The sequence below is a fragment of the Nicotiana attenuata genome, unplaced genomic scaffold, assembly GCF_001879085.1.
Source record: "Nicotiana attenuata strain UT unplaced genomic scaffold, NIATTr2, whole genome shotgun sequence".
Lineage (NCBI taxonomy): Eukaryota > Viridiplantae > Streptophyta > Magnoliopsida > Solanales > Solanaceae > Nicotiana > Nicotiana attenuata.
The window spans coordinates 18,717-29,303 of NW_017674495.1; the positions used below are offsets into that span (position 1 = coordinate 18,717).

Consider the following 10,587-nt stretch of genomic DNA (forward strand, 5'->3'; position numbering starts at 1 on the left):
TTTCGTGTAGTTGAGAGAAAAAAGATGAAGAACAGATATAGGTTCGACAATTTGAGTACCGAGGACGATGAAGAACAATTTTGAATTCTACAATATGTATTGTGTTGTTGAAGCTTCTGAAGCTCTGCGTTGTTTTTGAATTGTAGTGAAAGAGAGAATTACACAGCAATCAGATCTCTTTCCGTTTCAAATTTCGAATTTAATGTAGAAAGAATCAAACGCAGATTTTGTGCCTTTTTTTTTCGCGCGTTTTAAATGGCATAATCTGCCTAATTATGGATTGGTATATAAATTGTAGTTAAAGTGTGGACTGGGCGGGTAATTAACAAATTATGTATATATTTGATAATAAGGTTTCATATATGGTATAGGAAGGATAAAATCCCTTTCCAAAAATTCCAAATCAACCGGCTGTTCCAGGTTTGAAACTACAACTCATTCTAGAAGTTTCCGACGGTTCAAACCATGCTTGCTGACTCGGCTTCTTCTTTCTTTTTCACCAAGACAAAGCAGTAGTCACGTGACACCCCTCACGTGCCTCTCCTTCTCTCACCCCTTTATATTTCAGACTGCAACCCTACACTTTTTGCTACATTCACTACTATTCTTTTCACTAAGCAATTTTCTCTCCTACATTTCTGTAAGCCCCTTTTTTCTCCCCCTAAGCCATGGCATCTGACAAGAAGATCAAGATCGGAATTAATGGTAAACACCCTTTTGATTCTTCTGTATAGATCTGGCCATGTTTGTTTTGGTTCTGATTTTCATTTTCTGATTTTATTTGAAACAGGATTTGGAAGGATTGGTCGTTTGGTGGCTAGAGTTGCTCTGCAGAGAGATGATGTTGAACTAGTTGCAGTGAACGACCCATTTATCTCTACTGATTACATGGTAAAGTTTGTTGTTAGATCCCTTTAGTGTTTACATGATTTTTGTACTATATGCATAGATCTGGGAGGATTCTGACGTGGATCTCTGTGATTGGTGCAGACATACATGTTTAAGTATGATTCAGTTCATGGACAATGGAAACACCATGAGCTTAAAGTCAAGGATGAAAAGACCCTTCTTTTTGGTGAGAAGTCCGTCAGAGTCTTTGGAATTAGGTACTGATCTAGATTTATGTTTGTTTTTGGTTTTAGTTAATGGTGCTGAAGAAATTGACTAATATCTGGTGTTCTTATGTTATTGTTAAAGGAACCCTGAAGAAATTCCATGGGCTGAAGCTGGTGCTGATTTCGTTGTGGAATCCACTGGTGTCTTCACTGACAAGGACAAGGCTGCTGCTCACTTGAAGGTTTGGTTTATCTGCTTTCTTTATGTCTTTTTTTTTGGTTTGATTGATTTTTCCAACTGCATTTCTGCTGTTTAGATTTGATCTATCATGCATTAACTCACAGCTAAAGCCACTAGTATATTTAATTTCATTGTTATTAGATCTTGTTTCTTGTGTTGGATCTAGTTTTGCGGAGAAAACGAAGCAAATTCCTGCATGTACTATTATAAAATTGGGATCCAAGTTACATACATTAAACTGTCACATTAAAAGTTTATCATCTAATTATAGAGATTTACATTATAGAGATTTATCTGCTCTCTTACCTTATAACTAACTTGATTGTTTGTGTAAATAATTTAGCAATATCCCTGATGTATGACTTATCTATCTATGTATACATTTAACCAAATAATAATTGACATCGGGGTATCTGTGTTTGCACAGGGTGGTGCCAAGAAGGTTGTGATCTCTGCTCCTAGCAAGGATGCCCCCATGTTTGTTGTGGGTGTCAACGAGAAGGAATACAAGCCAGAATATGACATTGTCTCCAATGCTAGTTGCACTACCAACTGCCTTGCACCTTTGGCTAAGGTCATCAACGATAGGTTTGGCATTGTGGAGGGTCTCATGACTACTGTCCACTCCCTTACTGGTTAGTATATTCCTAGTTACTTTAAATTGTCCATCTGGGATGAGCTGTTATATATAGTTCTGATGCGATGCAATGGTCTTGTCACTCAGCCACTCAGAAGACTGTTGATGGTCCATCCATGAAGGACTGGAGAGGTGGAAGAGCTGCTTCATTCAACATCATTCCTAGCAGCACTGGTGCTGCCAAGGTAATTATTATTGGATTTTGGTGTCTTTGCTTATAGTTACCGTCTGTTCCATGTTTGTTGCATCTATGCTATAGAATACCATATAAACTAGAAAAGAATGTTAAGAAATGATACCCCAGTAGGCAAATCAATCTTTCAGCAATTACAGAGATACAAAGTTTATGATTACTTCTTAAATTTTAGTTGCAAATATTCATCTCTAGAGTCGGTTTATTAGTCTGTTAAGCATTCGAAAGCAAATCCAATCTATGAAACATAACATGGAACTATGACAAAGTGAGCAAGCTATTAATGAGAAGTTTCGATTATTGTCTTGGTTTATTTTCGTTATACTTTGAGGGTTATTGCACCTGATAGATTTTCAGTTTGATCAAGTTGCATTCATCATAATGTAGGCTGTTGGAAAAGTGCTCCCAGCTCTTAATGGAAAATTGACTGGAATGGCCTTCAGAGTTCCAACTGTTGATGTTTCTGTTGTGGACCTTACTGTAAGACTAGAGAAAGAGGCCTCTTATGATGACATCAAAGCTGCAATCAAGTAAGTTTCTGTTTGATCACTTGTGTTGTTTTATTGGCCCCTTGTGCAACTACACTAACTTGTTCCATGGTCTTGGATTCATAGGGAGGAATCAGAGGGTAAGTTGAAGGGCATCTTGGGATACACCGAAGATGATGTGGTTTCCACAGACTTTGTTGGTGACAGCAGGTATATACTTGGTTCAATTTACTCAAAAGAGGTACCTTAATAATTGAAGTGCATTTGTTTAATGTGAAATTATTGGGTGCAGGTCAAGCATTTTCGATGCCAAGGCTGGAATTGCCTTGAGCAAGAACTTTGTGAAACTTGTGTCGTGGTATGACAATGAATGGGGTTACAGGTAATGTTCTTTGCCTTGGTCTTCTCTTTGCTCATCTTTACACCACCAATGAATTCTTTTTATAACACAATTTGTTTCTTGACTCTGCAGCTCTCGTGTGATTGATTTGATCTGCCATATGGCTTCTGTTGCTTAAGGATTTGATGCTGGTGCAATGGCCTCTTTAGTTTTTGATTGAATCATAATAGGGGTATTAGTTTTTTATGGCCGGGAGTGGTCTTCTTGCTTAATTGTAAGGGAATAACCAGAGAGGAACTGTGTTATCTTTGAGGAATATTGGGCTTTTTTCGTTTGAATTGTCATGAATGAAATTTTACTATTTCCCAATACAAGTTTGTTTCCGTTTCTTGGTTTTTGTTATCCTTGGTTTATGTCTTTGTTTAGCTTAAATGATTGAAGATTACACTACCTATGTTTCTGCTATTCCTGTTGAAGATTACATTTAATAATGCATCGAATGCATTAAAGTTTCTTATTGTCTCAAGCTGTCAAAAGTATTAAGGAGGTGGATTTTCTAATAGGCAAGCTCTCTCAAAAGTATTAAAGAGGTGATGTATTAGTACTAGTAATATTTTTCTCAGCATTTGTCTTTCGGTGTTGAGCTTCATAAAATTAGCACTTCAGAGTTTCAGTCGGGAGCTGTGTTTTTTTATTACGTGATATAAGATTTTCTTCTCAGCAGTTTTTCATTTTAGCTTTCACTCATGCAACTCGTTTTTTCCAGTAGTCTGAGTATGTGCAAAACTGAAATGGGAGCACTAAGGGTTTGTTTGGTGTGAGAGATAAGGAATAATTAATCGGGATTAAATTTGGAATGAATTTATTTCATGTTTAGTTAGAATAAAATTGTGGAATAATTAATCTTGGAATTAGTTAATCATGGATTATAGTATTAATCTCGGGATAAGTAACCATAGAATAATAAATTTTAGGATAATTTGTTTCCAACAAAATGACCCCTAATGGGTTACTCCCTCCGATTCACAATAAGTGTCCGATTATTTTGGGATTAGATGTAGATTATTTTATTCCGTGTTTGGTTGAGATTTTTGAATCGGGGTTAGCAATTTCGGGATAATTAATTTTGGGATAATTAAATTCGGGAGAAAAACTTTGAATTGTTCAAAGTGATTAAGCAATTCAAGATTTGTTATTTTGTGGCTAAGTTACTTTTCCTTTATAAATAGAGGGTTCTATTTTATTGTATATGATCCTAAATCAATAAGAATTTTCTCTTTACTTTTTCTGCAATACTCAACTTTTTCTTTTATTGTTTCATAATACGTTATTAACAAGAGACTCTAAACAATTGAGTCTACTATTAATTAGTTGTCTGGTGTTTGAGAAAGTAAACCATCCGTGGAGACAAGATACAAGAATTTATGTGAGGCTCTTGCGTGAATGCATTGATATTCCTATACAAGACACCTACTTTGGTCACCAGGCTTTGGGATACGGGCATGATGCTCAACTTGTACATAATATTGAGCATAATGATTTTCAATTGTTCCATGAAATTATTTCAGGAATAAATTCTGGATTTAAGGTAAGTATTTTACCCATTTTCTTTAAAATTCTATAATTTAATTTTAAATACAAGTAAAGATAATAAATTTTGATTATAATTCTAGTAGAGTTTGTAAGAAATTATAACCACCCGAAGTGGTAAAAGATTCTATGTCTTGCCATGATCAAATTCATGTATGATTACGAGCACAAGAAGTGAAAATTCGTCCCATTGAATTTGCTTCATTCTAGTTCCCTTGAGAGAATGTGGTAGCAACATATGATAAGTCTCAAAGAAGACAAAATTATTACCGTGAAAGTATCAAATGAATGTGGACATGGCAATACACCAAATTATAATCGTCATCATTGTGGTAATGAGAACAATAAGGATTCTCAAAATAATCTTTCACTTTGTGAAAATAATGTTTGTCGTCGGTTTGACATGAAATTTTGTAAAGCATATATAGATGATTATGGTTCATTCATGATGTGAATCTGACAACATGTGATTTATGAATACATATTCATTCTTGGAAGAATATGAGCATGCTAGTGGTAATGAATATACCACAATCACCTCTAGAAATAGGATTGAGATGAAATAAGAAAATAATTTCATTATTATGACATGGATGATCATTGGTCACATACCTATTGACGCCAAAATATTTTGGCAATTGATCATTAAAAGACAACTATAATGGAAGAAACAGAGATTGCATATAATTTTGACCATGACCATAATGATATAATTTTCTTCTTGAAAAAATATTCACTATATAGATATCGGTGAATATGTGGTAATACAAAATTAATTGAGAGCTCTGGAAGAACCAATTATTACAATTTTGGAAGAATAAAATTGATTACGAATTAACTAATTGTGTCGTAGTAAGTCCCAAAGAAACTTATTGAGTTTTTAAAGTATTCGTGAAAGGGATTGCTTATATTGAGACTACAAATAAAGGAAAGATTTAACATCTTCTGCTACTATAACTTGTAGCGGGGTAATATGTATGTGAAAACTTACCCGCTTTATTATCCAGTTTGTACTACATAAATAAAAGAATGCCACAGTAAAGTAGAAGTTTATTGATTTAAAAACTCATATCATAATAAACTTGGAGTTTATTGATAATTGCACGTGACATGGTGTAAACCTGAAGTTTATCAATATTGATAATTCATTCAATTGGCATAATTGGTTTAGCCATGTCAATTTAAGTATGATGTGTAAAAAGAGAATTCACATTGGTAAATATTAATGTGAATTAATAAACCAATTAAAATTGGGATTGAATCCCATGAATGCTGAAAATATCAAAGGTTAATTTGGGTCCATTCACCTGTCATGTATACCACATAAGATGCATCTATGAGATGGTTACATACGCGATTATTATTAACTAGCAACATGTGTTTGAAAGGTAACTTGCTCAATAATTTAATTTAGAGCATAATTTTTAGATTTTCTAATCGAGACAGTTCATCTTGATAAGTTGGTTTAGATCATAGATGGGTAAGCAAAATGATTTATTGTGTGCCTGTACTTAATAACTAAACTATTGCTTATGAGAATAAAGTTTTCTATATAAGTTTGATATACGTTATAGCAAAAGTATATTATATTCCCCCCTCATAAGTGGTTTAGGGCCTGGACCGAATAATTTCATCTTATTATTATTGATGTGTGTATTTTGATTAACTACATAATACACAAAGGTATGTTTTCAAAGTTGAGGAAGCAAGTTAGTTTTTCTAACATGAGGGGTAGATAAGATAAACAGTTGAGAAAAAGTTACGTGGAATGAATTATCATTTATACATCTAGATCCTCGAATAAAATTATATGAAGTTGGTGTTCAAAAAAGATAATTCATATGCAATATATGTCAAGCACGCCAGAAGCATTTGCTGACCCAAAGAAAGTAACTATATTCTCACTGCAAATATTTCTATCAGAATAAGTCCTATAAGAACAAAATCTATGGTACGCTTAATGCGTATAGAAAAATCGATTTTAAATAAAATTCTTGATAAAGAAGATAGATCAAATGATCATAATATGGAGAAAAATGATTTAGAAATCACATGACATAACATTTCATAAAATCTCAGGAGAGGTTCAGGTACCTAAAAATATGAATGAAGAGATCTCTATATTATGTTTTTATGAAGAAAAAGAGGTTGAGACCGATATAAGATGTTCGTCGACTACATCTATGATAATGCTAAATATATATATGAGAATCTTAAGTCTGGAGAAACAATTCAAGTAGAATTGGTTTCATACGAAAGACATGTAGTTTTGGACCTCCTGTTCAAACACTTGAAAGTATCTATATTAAAAGCACGAAACTCCTTAACGAAATGTCGTTTGCCTTTTTTACCCTTTAAAATAGGCTTCACATTAGATAAAATGTAATTTAACTGTTTCCCTAATATTTAAGACTAAGTATTTTATTATTTTTCTAATATTTAGGAGTTCTTTTCACTCTTTTTCCTAGAATAATAAATAGGAATTTGAATTTAACTATAATTCATTCAAAATGTGTGAGAAGGAAATCGTATATATCTTTGCTTAGAGAATATTTTGAAAACTTTGTTGCAGCTTATCAAACTAAAAAAAAATAAAAATTACACCCTTAATTCCTCTTTCTTTTTGGAACCAAACTGTTTTTTTTTTATTTCTTACCCGGTATCTAGTACCCACATTGGTGCCTGACTAATCCGGATTCGCGCCGAGAAGTCCCACATTGGGAGTAAAGCGCTCCCTTACAAAGGCGACTCCATACCCAGGGGCTCGTTTGGAACCAAACTATACGCCTTAGTATTCTTATGTTTTGCGCGTGTACACCAACTTGAGAATATGATTTTCCCGGTCATTCAATTTTCTCAAATTGTCCTCCAAATGTTTAGCAATTTATAATTTAAATAAAAATAAATATATGAAGTGCAGTTATAATTATCTAATATAAATAATACTTACGAAGAATAAAAAGTGATCTACATGCTAAAACATCTAACAGACATTTAAAAAAATAGGTTATTTCTTCTTATATGTCCAAGCCTTGGATAGACAAATTTACTTGGTACATGTTATGTAAATAACATGCATCCCATAAAATTAATCGAGATATGCACAAACTGACTTTGACACTTACACAAAAAGTATAAAAAAAAAAATTCTAAAATTTCTATCATACAAAAAAATGGGAAAACAACTTTTTCAAGAAGGAATCGAAGGTTCTTCAATTGCTAAAATTCCAAACTAAATAAAAGAGAAAAAATAACTTTTCAAGAAGCATTGAAAGTTGTTTACACCTTCAAATTTGTTTTACACATTAAATTCTCCCCTCAACTTGAACAATAGACATTATATTTACTAATTTAATGTTTAAACCTTTTATTTTATACACAAAATATAGTTTTTAATATATCACTAATTGAGAACGGGATACACGCACAACTGCGCGTACCCTAACACTAGTAAAGTTAAAGGTGTGCAATTACTTTTGTCTATCTTATATGAAGTCTGTTCATATAGCTTATATGACTTAATTTATATGACAATCCCCGAAGGATTTAAATCGTTTAAAGCATATACAATTCTTGGTTCTGAAGTACCACATCCGAAGTGCAATTTGTGCACATATGTATCTTGCTATAACTATAAGCATGATAATGTGATAACGAATTTTTTTGCATGTATGAAAATATTGAAAAATCCATTCCACGACATTATATGAAGACCTTACGTATCTACCAAGAATGATGATTTCAAGGTGCAACATATTCATTCAAGTTAATGGTCGATTTTTTTAATCAAATCTCTACCAATGATCTTTAGAAAATGGTGCAAAAGTTTGGATTTTGTGAAGGCTCAAAGATGTGAATTGATTGTCTCATAAGGGGGAGTTAATACGCGTTGTACTCTTTTTCCCTTATAAAGTTTTGTCCCACTTGATTTTCCTTGCAAGGGTTTTAACGAGGCAACCAAAATGCATATTGTTAGATATGTGTACTCCTTTTCCTTTACTAGATTTTTTTCCGTTGGGTTTTATTTTAGTTAAGGTTTAAACGAGACACATTATCTGTTGAATAAACATTCAAGGGGTAGTGTTATAAATAAAATTTTATTTAAGGTGAATATCTATATTTTAAAGAGATTTTAGAGTTTGTTACTTTGTGGTAAAGTCATTTTTTTCCCATAAATAGAGGGGTTTCATAACATGATTAAAATTAAAAATAAGAATTTATTTCAACTTATTTAGTATTTATATTATACCAAGTATCCTCATTTTTAATCCTATGAGCAATTCCGATAAAAATATATTCATTGAATAACTTTGTTATTATTTAATCCCTGCATTAAATCCCATAACTAAAATTTCAGGATAATTTGTTCTCTACCAAACGACCTCTAAAAGATAAAACACCAAATATTTCGCAAAAATATAATATTATATCATGTTAAAAAATAATACTATAATTAGAGCAAAATAAAATAATATAGAACAATGAAATGTAGAGAAGAATGAGTGTAGACATTTGTTATTCAAGTGTAAGTCTAAAAATCTAAATCAGGGAACTCAAGCGTTCTCAATAGTCAAAGGCCTCATGGGCATCCCACTGTTGCTTTCACATCAACCTTCACTTCCTTTTTTTCTCAAAATTGTTTTCCAGGTATGATATTTTGCATTATGGTGTAATCCTTACAGATACATCCAAAGGATGGTTGAGTGGTTTTCATCTTCAATATACACCATACGTCTTAAATTTTATCCCTTAATTGCCATCGTAAGTAACAAAAGTAAATATTCTTTGCAAGGAAGTAAGAGTTTAGGGTGCAAATTATTTTTAAAAAGCAGAACTTTGAATCATAAGATCTTTAAGGTTGAAACTTTTGTACCTCAACCATCCTTTGGACCAGGACGACCAAATTCGTTTATTTGGTTTGATTTGATGCACAAGCTACCAGCCGAATCGACTAACAAATAATAGGCTAAAGACATGGGCTCATTCAACTAATCAGTGATCCCTGATTCTTTCAATTGAACTTTAACTAAATAAAGAATGAAATAAATTAAAAAAAAAAAAAAAAAGAGATAAACAACAGACAACAGAGCTGTATGGCCCAAAAATCAAAATCAAAAGATTGGCAACCACTTCCCAAAACTAATTTGACGTAAATGGGGGCCATATAAAGTCTGGGCCAGCCCAAAAATATGAGAGACGGGCCGATAGATCCAATTAGTAGCCCCGGTACTAATACCTCTCGCCGTTGCCAAACTAGGCAAAGCCACCTCCGGCACAAAGTTCCTAACGTCCGGCGACAAGAGGTAATTCGTCGGAAAATTTCTCCGTTTTCGTTGTTATCACTTCTTAGGATTAGGTAACGTTTGGTTTGGTTTTCGAAAAACAGCCAATCAACTAACTATCCCGGTGCAATGGCGGCTCCATAAAGTTTGTTGTAATAAATAAATTTACTAATATGAAGATCTAATTAATTTAATTCAAGTTCTAAAATATTTTTAGTGTTAAAGAGTAGATAGTCTTTCTTTCTTTTGTCCAAGGTTTATTTTTTTTTTTTTTTTGCAAACTTTAATATTGTCTAACTTGAAATAAAATCATAAAATTCATTATTAAAAAATTTTGGGGATCTAAATTAAAGCTTTACTAGTCTCCTAATCGAGCCGCATGTCCATCCTCCTACTATTCTCAATCAAATTTTATAGAGTCTCAATTAAGATAAGACAACAATCGGTCAATGTGTTATTTAGTTACCAAATGTGAATGAAGCTGTTGAATAACACGTACATGGGCTTGGTCTATAAATAATTCCTGATCATTAATGATGGCGGCTCAACGGAACTGGTGCCTTAAAACTAAAATATATTAAAAGACCCTGAAATTTCTTTCATAATATCCATATAATATTAAGAAAAAAAAAATAGTGAGAGAACAACGTATAATATGTGGGTTAGGCGTAAGTCATATGGTATTGAACTCCCTATAAAAAAAATATAGCAATAAATGAAAATGATAAAAGGATTGAGCCTATTATTAATCGTATTTTGAA

General features: G+C 32.7%; 1 protein-coding gene across 1 annotated transcript; it reads left to right on the forward strand.

Annotated features, from left to right (window-relative positions):
• Nucleotides 1–584: 584 nt before the first annotated feature.
• On the forward strand, nt 585–3,356 carry LOC109218769 (glyceraldehyde-3-phosphate dehydrogenase, cytosolic). Its single transcript, XM_019383154.1, has 10 exons — nt 585–705; nt 791–891; nt 991–1,106; nt 1,198–1,297; nt 1,724–1,931; nt 2,021–2,118; nt 2,514–2,656; nt 2,741–2,824; nt 2,907–2,996; nt 3,087–3,356. The coding sequence occupies exons 1-10, from the start codon at nt 669–671 to the stop codon at nt 3,130–3,132; spliced, it is 1,023 nt and encodes a 340-aa protein (XP_019238699.1). The 5' UTR covers nt 585–668; the 3' UTR covers nt 3,133–3,356.
• Nucleotides 3,357–10,587: the final 7,231 nt, after the last annotated feature.

Excerpts from the sequence above, each read along its gene's own strand:
- LOC109218769 (XM_019383154.1), top strand. The coding sequence starts at position 669 with ATGGCATCTGACAAGAAGATCAAGATCGGAATTAATG. Across the intron at positions 706-790 it reads GATCAAGATCGGAATTAATG|GATTTGGAAGGATTGGTCGT; the intron begins GTAAACACCCTT and ends TATTTGAAACAG. Across the intron at positions 892-990 it reads TTATCTCTACTGATTACATG|ACATACATGTTTAAGTATGA; the intron begins GTAAAGTTTGTT and ends TGATTGGTGCAG.